The 18644-nt window shown below is 42.3% G+C and overlaps 1 protein-coding gene across 1 annotated transcript in view; it reads right to left on the bottom strand.

Moving 5' to 3' along the window:
• Positions 1–5770: 5770 nt before the first annotated feature.
• The window catches only part of LOC109401374 (dual specificity tyrosine-phosphorylation-regulated kinase 4), a gene marked incomplete in the record, with an annotated part of 426866 nt that continues 413992 nt past the window's right edge, over positions 5771–18644 (bottom strand). The window contains 1 exon segment of the mRNA XM_062851247.1: positions 5771–7537. Within this exon segment, the coding sequence (XP_062707231.1) occupies positions 7209–7537 (329 nt within the window).

The following is an 18644-nucleotide window of genomic DNA, read 5'->3' as shown; positions in this document are numbered from 1 at the left end:
TAGAATTAAGTCGATGCTTATGTTTAATAGTCACAGCATTTTTTATTATCTTAGACAAAACTTTAGCTAAAAGCTTGAATGTCAGGGAGTTTTAATGAATCAGTTCATATTCTCGACTTGTAATTCAATACTTTTGATGTTTTCCAATCATTGAAAAAATCGCCCCCCTTTTTGGTATTTTCGCCCCCCAATTTTGCTTTCTCAAATTTTCGCCCCCCTGGGCCTAATTTTCGCCCCCAAGGGGGCGATTTCGCCCACTTTGGGAATCACTGCACTAGACTATCTAAAAAAAAACAATGTTCGAAAAATCGAGGTGCTCAACCCTTAAATGAAAGATAATATTTGAAGCATTTTTGTAGAACATTTCGATTTTCCATAAAATTGTTTAGAGGTTAAGCCAGGGCAATTTTTGAAAAATGACCTTTTTTCATGAAAATTCTCAAAAAAATATTTTTTTCGTAATATTTTTTGAACTTCTAATTTTTTTTAAATTTTGTTTTGTAATTTTCTATGGACCACTAGACGTGTGCGCCGAAGCTCATTTCACCGGCGGCGGCGTATAAGGTAATTTGAGGCAGCGGTGGCGGCGACGTGACCAAAAAAAAAATGTTAAATTTTTTTTTTTTTGTAATTTTGAGAGCAGATTTTTATTGAAAAAAAAACGTCATACGAAATATTTTTTTTTGTGTGCCAAAGCTACAGTTTGCAGAAGTGTACACTGGAAGTTTCAGTTATTTGAATCTTCGGGAGTTTTGAAAAATGCATCAGAAGTTTTACTTTGAGTTTTAAAAGATTCCATTGGGATGTCTTCTAGTAACTTTTATATGTGATTCCTGTTGGTAAGGCACACATTATTTAAGGAATTCCTCTGAGATTGTTACACATTTCGTATAATACAAAACAAAAATAAAAACTTTGGGGATTCCGCAGTAATACCCTTAAAAAAACCCTTGCAGGAGTTCTACAAACTGAAGACTTCAAAAAATATCTGCGAAGAAAAGACATTTCATTCAGAGGTTTATTATTTGAAAACTTCCCCAGGTAATTACCAAGCAATTTCAGCAGTTTTTTTAACTTTTCTAGGGTTTCCTCAAGACCATACACATACCATAAAAATTCCCCCCAAGAATGAAATTGGATTTTTTTCCAATGGTTCATTTAAAAAAATTCTTTGAGAATCATAAATGAGGTAGTTTCAAAGATTGCTCGATTAATTACTACAAGGATTTTATTATTTCGATTGATATTAGGTGTCCCCTCGACAAGGGTATCAGCATCAGCCTAAGACTAGAATTGGCCAGGATGCTTTTGTACGGTTGCATGATTCTCAACTCAACAATTGCTATGTCTAAAATAATATTTCCATGCATACATATCCTTAAAAGTTCTACAGATTTGTTTAAACATGTTTGGAATGTTCGTAGTGATTCTTTACTGGGCAATTATCCAGTTTTTGTTTTTTCAAAAACTAATCCTCATTTTTTTTCACTAATTGTCTATACAATCAAAGAATGTCTTCTTATTTCTGAAACAAAAAATCCAGTGAAAGGTGATCTTATAAATATTTTTTTTTTTTAAATTATAATGCTTAGAGATTTTTATGTGATTCCTCGAGACTTTTTACAAGTGTTTCAAAGTTGAACTATTCAGAGTGAACTCTTTCAGTTTATACACAATTTATTCCTTGAAATGTTTTATGACATGATAATTGTCTCAGATGCTTTATAGGAAATTCACCTCATATGAATTTCATAATCATAAAATGAATCATGAAATAATTTACGATTCCGTCAGAATAATCTTCTTAGATTCCTAAAAGATTCTGTATAAGATTCCTTCAGGAACTCCTGTTGGAAGAAAACCAGAAGGAACTTGCTATAGTATTTTCTCAAAGAAAACCTGTAGGAACTTCATGAGGAACGCCATAAATTAAAAAAAAACTGCAGGAACAATTTTTCAAAATACTCCTTATCCTTCCGTAACTCGCGCGGTTGACTACCTGCGTCAGCACCACGCTAATGCTGAGTACAACAAGCGAGATTTTTTCAACGTGTTGTACAAAATACAACAGCGCGATCGCTCGAGGGTTAATAAACTCTATGGGGGTGTCCGTTAGAAACTTCTCTAGGAAGAAACCAAAAAAGAGTTCCTAGATAAATCCTGGAAAAAGTTCCTGAAGAATTCCCGAAATCAATTTCTGAAAGAATTTCAGTAGAACTTCGCAGAAGAATCCGGACATGAATTTTCTAAGGAATCCCACAGAGTTCCTGACAAAATTCCAGAAGCAATTCCTGACAGAAGCCCAGAAGAAATTCCCAAAATTTTCAAAGCAATCCCAGAAGTAGTTTCAAAAAAGAATCTCGGAGAAGTTTTAAGAGAAATACTGAATTAAGCTCTTGAAGGTTGTCCATAAATGACGAAGCGTTTTAGGGGGGAGGGGGAGTTCCTGAAACTGCTACGAGTCATGTCTTAGGGAAATAGGCTACGGAGGGGGAGGGGTAGTTGAAAATTGGCCAAAAAATGCTACATCATTTATGAATGGCCCCTTGTAGGATACTGGAATATCTCAGAAAGGATTCCTGAAGAAATCCCAGAAGAACCTCCGGGGGAATCTCGCATGAAATTCTCGGAAGGAATCACAGAGTGAATTTTTGGAAGGATCTTCTGTAGGAATCTAGGAAAAAAATCTTTAAGCAATTGGCCTCCTAAAGCGAGGTAAAGTTTTGTGAAATCCCATTTCGTATTTTAGTGATTGAGTCGTTCCAGATAAAATTTATTGTGGGATCAGGGTAAAAAAATAATTTTATCGATAAATTTACCAAAAAATTGATGATTAAACTGATGGGGAACTGGTATTTCCCTTTCAAACTTCTAAATATTCACGACATAACCTCTACTTTTAATCGACAATCCCAGAGAGAACTCCTGAGGGATTCCTGGAAGAAATCTCGGGTGAAATCGCTGGAATTCCCGGGTTTATATTCCGGGAATAAATACCTTCAGAAAGTAAAATAAAAACTTCCGAAGACATCCCTTAAGAAACTATTGAGAATCTAGGATGGAATGCCTGCAGGATTTCCGGAACTCCTGTAGAAATCCCGGAAGAAATCCCCAGAAGAAATCTCTGAAGGAATCCTGAGAATGGCTCCTGGAGGGACAATTTAGGAATTTCAGAAAGAATCCCAGAGGAAACTTCTGAAGCAACCCCAATACCAATCTTAGATGAAGCTTCCTGAGCAAACACGTTGGCATAACTAGCCACAGAAGTCCAATGTCGCAACTGTTCGTGTGACTAACATCTAGTTTGACACGCCCTTACAGCGTCAGTAGCGCTAAAAGTGTCAATTTGGTTTACCATAACAAGAGATCCTCTGCAAGATGGACACCCATAAATATTCAATTTGTTCAATGTAATTGGAGTTAAATTGGAAAAGTGACTACAGTGCCATTAGTGTAGAATTAGCTATAAGTTAAAATACACATAAATATAAACAAAAAAAAAATACAGCGCCATTGAAATCACAGAAGGAAATCCTAGAGAAATCATTGTGGAGAAATTAAATTTGTGGGGACATCACGGGAAAAAAATCCCAAAAGAATCACAACTGGGGCAATCTTAGATTCCTGGAAGATCTCGAAATTAATTTGTAGAGAAATTTCGGAAGGAATTTTGAAGGTATTTAGGGACTCCTGAAGTAATCTCAGAAGACATTTCTTAAGAAATCCCTGAAAAATTCTCTGGAAAAATCTCGGAAGTACTATCTGGAGAAACCCTGGCAAGTGCTCTAAAGGAATCCCAGACGGAATCTCTTAAAAAATCTCAGGAGAAACTTCTGGAAGAAACTCATTAAGAACTTCCTGGGAATTCCACAAGAAGCGCCTGGATGACCCCTGGAAACTCTAAGGATTTCTCGGAGGACCCTTGGGAGGATTTGTTAAAAAAATACATGTACTATTTTTTATTTTCAACCATGGAAACTACATCTGATAGAACCTATTTATATGCATCATTTCTCTAAAAAAAGATTTAAAATATCTTGTCTAGAAGCTGAGATATTACGCTTTTAGTGAATGGACAATATTTCAAATATTTGAAAAAAAACTTTGTAAGTTGGTCTTTGTGCCACTCTAATGTATGTATATTAAAACAGGTAAGGCTTAAAATGAAAGCTTGGTTCAAGCAAGGATTGTTTTTTATTCTGGGATGGTTGGCAGTAGATTCACGAAAAGCTTTTATGTGAATAATTACAACATTAACGGGTGTCGTGATTACTGGTAGCAACGTATTTATTAAGTTCTAGATTATTTCATGGAATCCCCGACTACTGCGCCCTTTTTCGATAAGTAGGAATAATTATTCCATTTAGAGATTACGTAATGGTGATGTAATCAATAAAAAACCAACGTCACTCGTCAATGTTGGGTTGAGCACCTTGACTTTTCGAACATCGATTTTTTTGGGACGGTCTACTATACACTCAAGGATGCAAGCATTGTCAACATGACAGTTCATTGCACACATAAATGCACTAGACCGCCTACTGTGATTAATCTCTTATTCACAGATCCGTGAAGCAAAACCAATATCTCACTCTGAGAGCCTATGAAGCCCCCTAAACCCCTCTGAAATCTCTTGAACTACATTTAAACGCCGCTGACTCCCTCCTTAAAACTTCCATGAAATCCCTCTGATTTTTTAAAAAGAGAGGGTGGCCAAGACTTTCAGATGTAAAGGTGGGAGTTACATCTGAAAGTCTTGGCCACCCTCTCTTTTTAAAAAATATCTCTGAAACCATAACAGGTAACAGTATATGTAATTCCTTCGGCAAAGTTGATCAGAATTAAGTGCTTCTCAAGGAGAATCCGCTTAAGTATAAACTGGATAAACAACGCCAACTTGTATACCATAACAAAATATCAAACCATGTGATTGAATAGTGAATAAATTACAACGAATTAATATCTGAATTAGAATTACTGCCTTTGGTAGTGATTGTTATCGCTTGATATAATCTGAGGCTTTTGTTTGGCCTGAATAGCTCATATTCTACTAGAAGTGTATCCTCTACCATTATTGCCACAAGCATTGCATAATCTGTCTCAGCAGTGTTATTTCACATCTTTTACGAGGTTCAAACTTTCGCATGGCTGTTAACTTGAACAGACAGCAGCACTGGCGTTATCTCCGCCACAACAAGCGTGATCTTCGAAACAGTATCACTCATAAACTACTTCGCGACGGCGTGCTTATGTACATACACAGTAGGTACCAATGGCGCCGACCACCAAAAGGTACGTTGCATTTGCCATGCGTTTCGCATAGATTCCGGACATTCCAGCGTCATCTCGTCATCGTCTCTATACCTACTAGGCGGGTGGGCAAAGAAATGCAGATAAAGAGGAGGTGCTCGTTTGGCGTCTTCAGCGAAGTACCCTCTTCAATCAGATGAAAGTGAATAGTGCGTTGCTACTTGTTTCTCGCATTTTTGGTTTGCAGTGTTTGGCTTTCGGAGAGGTCTAGCTTGTAGTGAATGTTGACTGGATTTTTTTTGTGGTTATTCATTATTGTGGGTAATTAATTAAAACTTTTATTTTCGGATTTTCACTGATTCTCAAGAATGTACATAAAATAATTCGTCCATTATATAAGATTGATAATCCATACGTTATACTTGCATTATAGTAAGTCAGCATTTTTTCAGCTTGAATAGCAATCAATAGTGTTGTCTGGAGAAAAGAGTTTAGCAATTGAAAACATTTTTGATTGAAGTAATTTTAGCTCTGTGATTACAATTGAACAATTATTTATTTTTTGATTCATGCGCTGTCACTCACGTGACTCGTCGATCATCATTTTTAAGTGCCTTTGATTTTCCGGAAGAGTTTTTAACAAATATTTGTCGAATAAAGGTTATCTTAACGTTTAGGTCAACGAAACTTTTCTTTTCATTCCACTACGTACTATGGATCACTTGCATTAACTGCTGATTACAATAACTCTGTTGTTAGCTTTCTGTATTTGATTTCTTATGTGTATTGTTTTTAAATTTTGTCATCTTGATTTCCTTTAAACAATAAATTACAGATATTTTATGAATATATGGTATAATGTTACCGTTAAAAGTCAGTCATACTGTACAAGTACACTAATTGCCTCGAAACTAGATTCGAACACTCTCAATCATCTGTTCCTGGCCTCTATCGCTTCTCATTTGGTCTGTCCTCATCCCTCGCTACTTGGAATCGATTGAAGCTTTTCTTAATATATCGTAACTGCCTGTCAAGGATCCCTGTCAACTGGATAGAGAGGAATCATTCTTAGGTACCATTCACATTCTAAAGTCTATTAGCAATGACGGCTGCTGCACCAATATCACCACATTTATCATCACCATCATCAGGCTTTCAATGGATTATAACGCTTAGCTACGGTTATCTACCTCTATGCTAAATATACGGGGAGTTCTTTTTGGGGAGGATTCGATGGTTCTCATTCCGACCGTGCGATGAAACCAATGACCAATGAAGATTTCGATAAGTCTAATTGAAAGCCGAAAAGAAAAGCCGTTGCAAGAAATATTTCTTCGCTGAGAGATATCGAACGGCACAGTACAGTTTCAAGCACTTCGGAGAGCTCGTCTCAATTTATAGTCTTGATAAGAGAGTGACCCTGGCCATTGCCACGCGCATCGGTCGGAAATACAAGAATCACATTTCTATGAGGAGATTCCCGCCATTCTATATTTACAGTATGCTCAACTACATGCTTTTGTTCTATTTAGTCTACCTTATGGAGATCCATCACCTAGGGAGAGAACTCCTCTATGTTTTTTTGGGAGGAAGGCAGTGGGAGGAAGATTAATCTCTGAGGATTATGGATACTGATTAACATTTCTCGGATACTTATTCAAAACGACGTATCAACATAGGATTTGCGTGTATTATACGTCGTTTTGAAAAAGTATCCAAGATTTCTTTTCGTAGATGCTCTCGAATGTCTCGCTCAGATACGCTCGAAACTCTATACACTTCACTACAAACTATTCACAGAGTTTCGGATTCTATGATATTCCCTGCCCCCTATGTATCGTAATCTAGTGTAGCATTCTGTAGAGTGTGACGTACAACCGAACGGAGCCCGGCCTGACCAGCTTCTAGATCAAGCTGATGATCTTGCTGGTGTCCTTGGCTTTGCTCAGGGTGTCATGTCATGCGCGTCCGAAGATGGCCGAAACGTCTCCGGTGCTCTGGGAGTGGGGCATCCCGCCGTGGTGATGATGGTGATGTCCTCCCACGTGGTGACTCGACGGATACTTGGAGCTGGAGGTTATTGTCTGACTGCTTCCGTGCTGTTGGTTCATGATAGAGTTGCTTCCGTTGTTATTGTTGTTATTATTGTTGTAGCTGCTACTGCCACTGCTACTGCTGATGTTGGTACTACTGCCGCTATTGTTGTTGGACGAATTCAGCGTCGTCTTACGGGCATGGTATAATCGGTGCAACGAGTACTGCTGTTGTGCTGTTTCGAGATCTGTTGCTAGAAAGACGGGAATAGTGAAAGATAGTTCAATTATAATACAGGCGTGATGATGAGAAACAAACGTTCATAACATTCAGAGCTTGTTATTTCGTATGACGTGAAGTACAATCAGTATAGCATGCAGATAGGTTTAAGTTAAGTATGACTAAATGGATACAGACACGACAAACAATACTTAACATAAGAGTTTTTTTTTTATCTTGGACTGACTGTACGTGCACATATGTACCTTGATTGAACATAACCAGTGAAAATGCATAAAGAATGTATTGAAAGGTTGACTGAGTTAGGTCATAACCATTCTCACTGTACGACGTTCAGTAATTCCATTTATGAAGGGCTCAATAACAGCGCCGCTCACGTCCTTGCCGTTTGGTAACAAAAGGAGCATTAGTTAGTAACTAACGACTGTGGTTTGGAGACTGTGTTTACTTTTCGTGTCCACAAATGACATAGGAAAAAAGGTTGCTGGTAGGGAAGGTTCACTTAGATGAGTAACCTTTGTGTTCACCACATAATATACACACACATGTAAAATCGCAAACACAAAAAATATGGTAATATTGTCTGCAGCAAAAAGCTGCATTACATACTTAAAAAGTCAATCTTAAATGCTGAAACAACCACTGTGTAATCGCCATAGCTGCCGGACCGAGGCTAAAACAGTCCCAATCGCGAATAACGTTGTTTCAATGTACTGTGAGAGGTTATGCAGTAGTGTCTCCAACTCAACCGTGCTGCCTACTTTACACCCTTGGGCACCCGAGTACTACAACTCGGACGGTAAGTCCCATCTTGGGTCTTTACTTGGGTCTTTTTCATCTTTCTGGACTTCGACTTCCAGGGCTGCAAAACGGTGAGTCGAAAAGGAGAGCGCCCAACATAGCTCTGGTCCTCAAGTTCCTACCTCATGCTTCCACGGGTCAAGCGATGACAAAGACCGCCAACCCCACCACGGTGGATAGGGGACCTTAGGCCAACAACCTACTATTTCCGAAACCAAAGAAACCGTTATAGAAACCGAAAATGAAAGACTTCGAACTGATTCAACGGCAACGGCTTTTAGTGCGAAACAACGGACAAGAATTGGAACTTGGAATGTATTAACCCTAGCCCAGCAGAGTTAACTGGCACAACTAGCCAATGAGGCATGCCGTATGAATCTTGAGATCCTAGGACTGAGCGAAGTCCGTTGGCCGAACTTTGGAGAACACAGATTGGCGTCGAATCAAATTCTGCTATACTCTAGCCTACGAGGTGAACACGCTCCTCGCCACCGTGGAGTTGTTTTCCTGCTCAGCGCTCACGCCCACGCTGCGCTCATGAAGTGGGAACCTATTAATGAGAGGATTATTGTAGCCAGATTCAGAAGACGGGTTCGAAACCTTACCAAGATCCAATGTTACGCGCCAACCGATGCTGCCGAATTGCAAGACAAAGAGAACTTTTACAGTCAACTGAATGCTGTCGTAGACAATATTCGGAAAAGGTGATATCAAGATCCTCATGGGCGACTTCAACGCGAAGGTTGGTTCCGACAACTCGGACTATGAGCACGTCATGGGACACCATGGTCTTGAGCGAAAACGAAGAGCTGTATGCAGAGTTTTGTGGCAATGACATGGTGATTGGAGTATCGCTCTTTCCTTCATCTACAAATGCACAAAGTGACATGGGTTTCCCGTAATGGCGTCACAGAAAATCAAATCAACCACATCTGCATCAGTTGAAAATGGAGACGTAGCCTTCTTGATGTGCGGAACAAACGTAGCGCCGAGAATGCGTTCAACCATCATATCCTAATCGGCGAGATCCGACTACGCATTGCTAGGATCCATCGACAGAAGGAGAAAATCGGGCGCCGGTCCAACACACGCCGACTGGAAGACGCTGCGGTGAAAAGATCCTTTGTCGAGGAGCTAGAGAATCGTGCTGCGAATATTCCAGAAGGTAGAATCGTAGAGGGTCAACGGAGCACCATCAAGAACGCCTTCATCGCCACCGGCGAGAATAATTTGGATAAACTAGGCACCCAAAGAAAGCAATGGATCACAGATGATACCTGGAGAAAGATAGAGGAGCGAAGGAACGCCAAAGCCGCGATAGAGCGAGCGAAAACACGAGGAGCCAAAGTCGTAGCCCGTCAACGCTATTCGGCTCGAGAGAAGGAAGGGAAACGCTCATGTAGACGGGACAAAAAAGCGTGGGCGGACTCCCTAGCCGATGAAGGCGAGAAAACCGCAAACACCGGAGACATTCGTCTCCTCTACGATGTTTCACGTCGCCTTAGTGGGACTTACATGAATGCTACGATGCCCGTCTGGACAGTTACTGACTGACCCGGCTAAGTTGAAACGCTGGTTTGAGCACTTTGGAAACCTTTTTCAAGTGTCGGCCACGCCACCAACACCTCAGCATGATCCGCCAAGGGTTCGACGCATTACCCGTGTCAACACCGAAGCTCCATCATTGCAGGAGATAGAAACAGCCATCCGTAGCATGAAATCGAACAAGGCCCCAGGGGTCGATCGCATATCAGCTGAGATGCTCAAAGCTGACCCCGTAGTATCCGCACAACTACTGAATCACTTATTTGCAACATATGGGAAACCACGACATTTCCGGCCGACTGGATGCAAGGCGTCTTAGTAAAGGTACCCAAAAAGGGTGACCTGACTGTATGCGATAATTGGCGGGGCATCATGTTGCTGTATATATTTCTCAAAGTCCTCTGCAAAGTGATCCTTAACCAGATACAGGAGAAGATTGACACAACTCGGATTCCGTGCCGGACGATCCTGTGTGGACCATATTGTCACGCTCCGTATCATTCTGGAGCAAATCAATGAATTCAGGAGTCTCTCTACCTGGTGTTCATTGATTACGAAAAAGCTTTCGACTTTCTCAATCACGGAAACATGTGGGAAGCCCTCAGGCGCAATGGTATCCCTGAGATAATTATCGGCCTCATTGAAGCACAATACAAGGTATGTTCGTGCAGAGCACTGCACAACGGTGTCTTGACCGATCCCATCCGGGTCGTTGCTGTAGTGAGACAAGGATGTATCCTATCACCGCTACTGTTCCGCATCGTAATCGACGAGATCCTGGTTGGTGCGATTGATCGTGAACCAAATGTGGATTGCTGTGGCAGCCCATCACCATGGAGCACCAATTACTTCGAATTGGCTGATGACGTTGCTCTCTTAGCTCAACAGCGCTCTGATATGCAGAGTAAGCTCGATGATCTAACGAATCGCTCATCGGCGGCAGGTCTCACCATCAACGTCAACAAGACCAAATCGTTGGTTGTAAACACGGTCAGCTCTTCCAGCTTCACGGTAGCAGGGCAAGCAGTGGAGAATGTTGAAAGCATCCAATATCTTGGTAGCCAAATGCTAGCCGATCAATGCCACTAAGATCGACATAGGTGCACGGATGAAGAAGGTGAGGGCTACCTTTGTGAGTTTAAGGAATGTATGGAAAAACAATCAGATTAGTTGACGCACCAAAATCCGAATTTTCAACTCGAACGTGAAATCTGTGCTGCTGTACGCCAGTGAAACTTGGTGTGTATCGGGGGAGAACACGCAATGGTTGCAGGTCTTTACAATAGATGGCAGCGGTACATAATACGGGCATGGTTCCTCATAATTGGATCTCCAACGTGGATCTCCATCGTCAATGTCATCAAGAGCCGATAGCGACAGAAATTCGAGAGTGAAAGTGGAGGTGGGGCGGCCACACTCTACGCAGGAGCGAGAACGAAATCTGCATACAATCGTTGGATTGGAACCCAGCAGGACATTGCAGCAGAGGTAGACCCAAAGGCTTATGGCGGCACAGCCTCAACAACGAAATTAAACAAGTCGACAGAAATTTGACCTGGCCACAGATCAAGGTGATGGTTGGCAATCGCCTAGGGTGGAGATCTTTCAATTTGGTCCTCTGCACCACTATGGGTGCTCACGACTGAAAGCAAGTGAAATGTTCTCTAGTATTCACAAAACCATTTTCGAATGAATTCTCAAAGAATATGCCTAAAAAGTGGCGGAAGGAATTCTCAAAATAATTTATTGATTTTTTTTCCTAGGAATCATCAAACGATTTTCGGAGAAGCAATTTTCAACCAAATTTTAATAGAATGACAAAAAGAATTCTGAAAGGATTGCCGAAGACTTTTTCAAAGACATTTCCGAAGGAACTCTCTAAGAAATTTTCTGAAGAAATTTCCAAAGTCAAAGTTAAGGATCAAAGAATTTGTCTGAGAAAAATTTCAAAATTATATCTGATGAAATACCGAAAGAAATTTTCGAAGCAAGTTACAGCGAAATTGCCGAAAATTCTTTAAATAATGACTGGATTACCCTCAAAAAATTGTAACTCTAAGTAATTCTCATTGCAATTATAGAAAGAAGTCACAAAATAATTGTCGAAGGAGACCCAAAGAAATAGTCTAAGCAATTGGCGAATTCCAAAGGAATTACTGAGAGGTTTTCTAAAGGTATCTAAATTGACAAACTTTCTTCGAATTTCGACTGTTGGTGATTATGTCGAATATCCAGGATGAAAGCTTAAAAATCCGTTTTTGAGTTATTCCTCCAAAGACTGAACGCCATTCCCCTCCAACATAAATTGACAAACTATTTTCAAATAAAATGCCGAGAATAGTTCCTGAGGCATTTCCGATAGTTTCGGAACTTACCATATTGTATAACTTACAAATGGAATGCTGAACGAGGCTTACATATTGACTGATTACTAATCAAAGTTCTAGCATAATATGTGAAAAGGACCTAAGAGCTTTTTGTAAACAAACATGTTATGCTCGCTGTATGGTCTATGTCGATCCACTCACGCACGCCAACACCCTTATCAGAAAAAGGAATTATCGGGCAATCTATTAAGGGTGCTGATGTTCGTGGGTGGATGTAGTTGGGCCCTACAACGAACAAAACATGTTTATTTACAGCAAGCACTTAGGCCCTTTTCACATGTTATACTAGTGTTGATTATACAAAAATCGAAATTTCAGCTTAATGCAGGATTCTATTCACCAAATATACGCTTATGAACCATCAGAACGCGGCATAAGAAAATCGAATCCAACCCATATTCTTTGAACATTTTGTAGTATTTAAGAATTATACTAACAACTTGCTCTGTAAACATATTTTCATGTTCACGTGGTTGTGTTCAACTAATGGAACAAATAGGCTGTCGCTATCAATGTTGTATTCAAACCGAAAATGCAATTATGTATACTGATTTAGCAATTTTAAGTGTTCATAACTTCGTTACAGGACAAACTATTTATTTAAATCGGCTGATACTCAGAAGCTGTAAAATATAAAAATAAATTTTAAGAGTTTTATTCAGGGATTTCTACGAAGATTCCTCCAGAAACTTGTCTTAGTTTTTCCTAAATAATTCCTGCCGGAAACCCGCTAGAGATTCCTTCTGGAATTCTTGCTGGGATAACTCAAAGAATACTTCTGGCATTCATTCAGGAATTTCTGGTGGAATCCACCAGAAAGTCTTGTTGGAAGTTATCAAGCAATTCCTGCTGGTTACCCTCCAGGAATTCTTGGTGGACTCCTAAGAGCAATTACTGACGAAATCTCAGTTGATATTGTTTGAGAAATTCCAGAAAGAATTCCTGAAAAAATCCTTGTAGAATTTTAGCTGACGTTCCAAGAGAAATTCCTACAGGAATCCTTAAAAAATCGCAGGCGAAATTACAAAGGGAATTTCTTTGGGAATGACAGGCAGAATTAGTAAAGAAATCCTTGGAGAAACCTCAACCCCACTCTTTGGCGAGCGTTCGTGCGAGACAGTCGCAACTTTTCGTTCGTCCGGTTTGTCTCCCGATACTATCCAGTTCGGTGGCTTTTTCCAGTGCTAGTTTTCCGAGTGATCAAGTGTTGAAGTGAAAATCCCTAGTGGGACGCGTGCGGTTGGCTAGGCCACAATTTTTGCCGCAAAACAGCCCACCGAGAGAAGAGCAGAGAGCGTTCAACCGCCGCACACCAGCGCAGCGTCGGGCGCTCAGCAGCAGCTCGCTTCCTCCCTGTGCGGGCCATCCGTCGAGCCTGTGGCTAAACAGAGTGCACAAAGATAAGTACATAAAGTTACCTCTCGTTGTTCCCCCCTCTCCACTGACTCTTTGATTAGATTTAATTTGGTACATAAGCAGTTTTTTCTCACTTTTCCTGTAGCGTTAATTTTGTCCCTTGTTTTTTGATTATTTCTCGTCCCTGTGATAGTGGTAGTTTAAGATTTTTGAGTGACCCGTGGTGGTAGTTAGCTACCACAATGGGCGATGATGATGATGGCGGGGGAACATCGTACCGCATCAACGAAGCTTCGTTATTGGCATCGGACTGCTCGAGCCAACAAGGCGATGTAAATGCTAATCCCTTTGTATCCCTTCACCCTGGTGCTTCTGCAATGGACACCAACAGTAAATCTGTTTCGACGTCCCCCCGCCTCAAGGCCTACCCTCCCGACTTTGGCGGGCCATATGTTGTTTTCTTCCGACCCAAAGGCAAACGTTTGAACACCGTTCAAATCAGCAAGGATCTGACTAAGCGGTATTCTTCCGTTGTCTCCATTGACATGGTCGGTACAGCTAAGCTTCGGGTGACAGTAGGCGACCGAAAACACGCTAATGAGATTGTAGCCTGCGAGTTGTTTACACTTGAGTACTTCGTTTACCTACCAAGCGCGTCGATAGAGATTTCGGGGAAGGTCGCCGATGCATCTTTGACCTGCGAAACGATCATGCAAGGCTGTGGTCGTTTCCATAACCCTTCTCTCCCTCCTGTCCAGATACTGGATTGCCGGCAACTGCATTCGGTGTCCCAGGAGGGCGAGAAGAAGGTTTACACACCATCTGAAGAATTTTCTGTGACCTTCTCCGGATCTGCATTACCAGATCTGCTGGTGATTGGCAAACTTCGGCTACCTGTGAGGCTGTATGTACCGAAGGTAATGAATTGCATCAATTGCAAGCAGCTGGGCCACACCGCCCAGTACTGCAGCAATAAACCTCGCTGTGCAACATGCGGGGAGAGACATGTGGACGGTGCGTGTAAAACGCCGCCCAAGTGTGTTTATTGTGGCAGCGACCGTCCACATGATCTGATTGACTGCCCAAGGTACATACAGCAGAAAAAACATCAAAAACGATCGCTGCAGCAGCGATCACGGCGAAGCTACGCCGAAATGCTGAAAAAAGCTGCCCCGACCGTTGAATCCCGTAACATCTACTCGTCTTTATCTCTCGATGATCAGGGCTCTGACTCTGAGGTCGGGGACGGGGTTCCCTTTGTTTTCAAGGGTGAAACGAGGAAACGGATGAGGCTCCAGAGACCCACCAAAAAACCTCGGAATCTGCCTAGCAGCGACCCCCAACCCACCATGACAAATTTGAAGAGTGGTAAGAAAGCCACAAAACGTTCCCCTCCGGGATTCAAAATCCAGGACGAACGAGACTTTCCATCACTCCCGGGAACATCTAAAATCCCAGATGTCCCACGTTTTTCGAATTCTCAACCGGAAAGACAGCATTCGGAGCACCAGGAGCAACCTCAGGGTGCGCCATTGTTTACGCTCTCTGGCATTGTAGACATCATCCTCAGCTTCTTCAATGCTTCAGACTCCGTGAAGAACATTGTAAAAGGACTTCTTCCTTGCGTGACCCCTCTTTTGAAGCAGTTGGCTTCTAAAATGCCCCTCCTTGCGACAATCGTATCTTTCGATGGCTAATTTAACCACCGAGGTCGAAGATACGATTTCGGTTCTACACTGGAACTGTCGTAGTATTACACCGAAATTAGACGTTTTTAAATTTTTAGTTTACAATTTACAATGCGATGTTTTTGCACTATCCGAAACATGGCTGACACCTGATGTAACCTTACCTTTTCCCGATTATAATATCATTCGCCTTGATCGATCCGACTCTTACGGAGGAGTGCTTCTAGGGATCAAGAAGCAGCACTCATTTTACAGAGTCGATTTTCATCCGATGACAGGCATTGAAGCCGTCGCATGTGAGGTGACTATCCGAGGTAAAACCCTCAGTGTTGCCTCCATATATCTTCCACCGAGAACTGCAATATTTCGCAGGGATCTCGCCCACATCTGCTCGGTTATGCCCGAGCCTCGGCTGCTCATGGGAGATTTCAACTCCCATGGTACAGGCTGGGGGGAACTGTACGATGACAGCCGTTCAACGTTGATATATGACCTCTGCGACGACTTCAACATGACAATTTTGAATACCGGAGAAGTTACACGAGTGGCACCTCCAGCTCAAGATGGCAGCCCTAGAAACAGCCGATTAGACCTCTCAATCTGTTCGAGCTCACTATCGCTGGAGTGTACATGGAAGGTTATCCAGGATCCTCATGGTAGTGATCATCTGCCGATTGTTGTTTCTATTTCCAATGGGTCACATCAACCTCCATCTATCGACATCGCCTACGATCTCACCAAGCACATTGACTGGGAGAAGTACGCAGAAGCAATTATCGACGGTGAACAATCGGTAGAAGTCCTTCCACCGCGGGAAGAGTATCAGTTTCTATCAGAACTGATCATCAGTAGTGCGCGTCAGGCACAACGTCGACCAGTGCCAGGTCCGTCGGTTCGCAGGAAACCCCCCAATCCGTGGTGGGATAGTGAGTGTACAGAAATATATCGCGAGAAATCCGCGGCGTTCAAAGAGTTTCGGAAACGCGGTTCGGTCGAAAACTTCAAGCGGTTCGCTTCCCTTGAAAGCAAGTTCAAGAACTTGATCAAGGCGAAGAAAAGCGGTTACTGGCGTCGGTTCGTCGAGGGTTTGTCGCGCGAGACTTCGATGAGAACTCTTTGGAACGTCGGTAGAAGAATGCGTAACGCGTCGTCGGTCAACGAGGATCGAGAAAGCTCTCCTCGATGGGTCCTCAAGTTCGCAAAAAAAGTTTGTCCAGATTCCGTGCCCGTGGAGCGAATAATTCGTGATGTTTCCGACGATAGGGACGACATGGATAGGCCGTTTTCAATGATTGAATTCTCACTTGCTCTTCTTTCATGTAACAATTCCGCTCCAGGAATGGATCGAATCAAGTTCAACTTGCTTAAAAACCTCCCCGACGTCGCTAAGAGGCGCTTGTTGAACTTGTTCAATCAGTTCCTGGATAACAACATCGTTCCGGATGATTGGAGACAAGTGAGGGTGATAGCTGTTCAAAAACCCGGGAAACCCGCGTCGGATCATAATTCGTACCGCCCAATCGCGATGTTGTCTTGTCTACGGAAGCTGTTGGAGAAGATGATTCTCTTTCGACTGGACAAATGGGTTGAATCGAATGGCATGTTGTCAGACACACAGTTTGGTTTCCGCAGAGGCAAAGGTACGAACGACTGTCTTGCGTTGCTTTCTTCCGAAATTCAGCTTGCCTTTGCTCAAAAGCAGCAAATGGGCTCAGTGTTTTTGGATATTAAGGGTGCTTTTGATTCAGTTTGTGTCGATGTTCTTTCCGACAAACTACACGACTGTGGCCTTTCCCCAATTCTTAACAACTTTTTGTATAATTTGCTGTTTGAGAAGCAGATGAGTTTCGCTCATGGTGACTTGACAGTTCCACGAATTAGCTACATGGGCCTCCCCCAGGGTTCATGTCTAAGCCCCCTTCTTTACAACTTTTATGTTAGAGACATAGATGATTGTCTCATGGAAAACTGCACGTTAAGGCAGCTTGCGGATGACTGTGTTGTCTCTGTAACGGGATCAATAGCAGTCGATCTGCAAGGACCACTACAGGATACTTTGGACAATTTGTCTACTTGGGCTCTCAAGCTGGGTATCGAGTTCTCTCCGGAGAAAACTGAGATGGTTGTCTTTTCTAAAAAACACAAACCGGCAAAGTTTCCGCTCGTTCTGATGGGTAAGACAATCACTCATAGCATGTCTTCACAATACCTCGGCGTCTGGTTCGACTCCAAATGCACCTGGGGGAAGCACATTGTGTATCTGATACAGAAATGCCAAAAACGAATCAACTTTATGCGAACTATTACCGGAACATGGTGGGGAGCACACCCGGAAGATCTGATCAGGCTGTACCAAACAACCATTCTATCGGTTTTAGAATACGGTAGCTTCTGTTTTCAATCCGCGGCGAAAACACACTTGCTGAAGCTTCAACGGGTTCAGTACCGTTGCCTTCGGATCGCGTTAGGTTGCATGAACTCGACTCACACAATGAGTTTAGAGGTACTTGCTGGTGTACAGCCTCTGACAGACCGCTTTGCGGAGTTGTCGTTCCGGTTCCTCATCCGATGCGAGGTTGTGAATCCGTTGGTCATAGAAAACTTCGAAAAGCTGCTCGAACAGAATCCCCAAACTCGTTTTATGAGTGTGTACTACTGGTACATGACGCTGGAGGTAAGCCCATCTCCGGTTAACACCAATCGTGACAACTTCTCAGACTTCGACAGCTCCTCTGTGGATTTTGATCTCTCTATGAAGGATGAGATCACCGGTATACCGGAATCTTTTCGTTCCATAGGTATTCCACAAATTTTTGCAAGTAAGTTCGGGCATGTTAGCGGGGCCAGACAGTTCTTCACAGATGGTTCCAAAACCGATGATTCGACTGGATTCGGTGTCTACAACGAATTTCATAGCGCCACCTTTATGCTTCAAAAGCCATGTTCGGTATATATTGCTGAGCTAGCGGCTATATACTACACCTTAGAGTACATTCGCACTCTCCCACCTGAGCACTACTTCATTTTTACCGACAGTCTAAGCTCTCTGGAGGCTGTTCGGTCAATGAAACCGATGAAGCACTCAGCGTACTTCCTGAAAGGAATACGCCAAGTCTTGAGTGCTTTGTCCAAACGCTCATACATCATCACCATAGCTTGGGTCCCTTCACATTGCTCAATTCCGGGCAATGAGAAAGCGGACTCTCTGGCTAAGGTGGGCGCTAGCGAAGGCGATATTTATGAGCGTCAAATCGCCTTCGACGAATTTTTTGCATTGGCCCGTCAGGAGACCTTGATCAGCTGGCAACACAAATGGAGAGATGGAGAGATGGGTAGATGGTTG

This window comes from Aedes albopictus, chromosome 2 (genome assembly GCF_035046485.1).
Source record: "Aedes albopictus strain Foshan chromosome 2, AalbF5, whole genome shotgun sequence".
Classification (NCBI taxonomy): Eukaryota; Metazoa; Arthropoda; class Insecta; order Diptera; family Culicidae; genus Aedes; species Aedes albopictus.
Note: the sequence above shows the minus strand (reverse complement) of the source record. Positions and strands in the feature narration are given on the sequence as shown.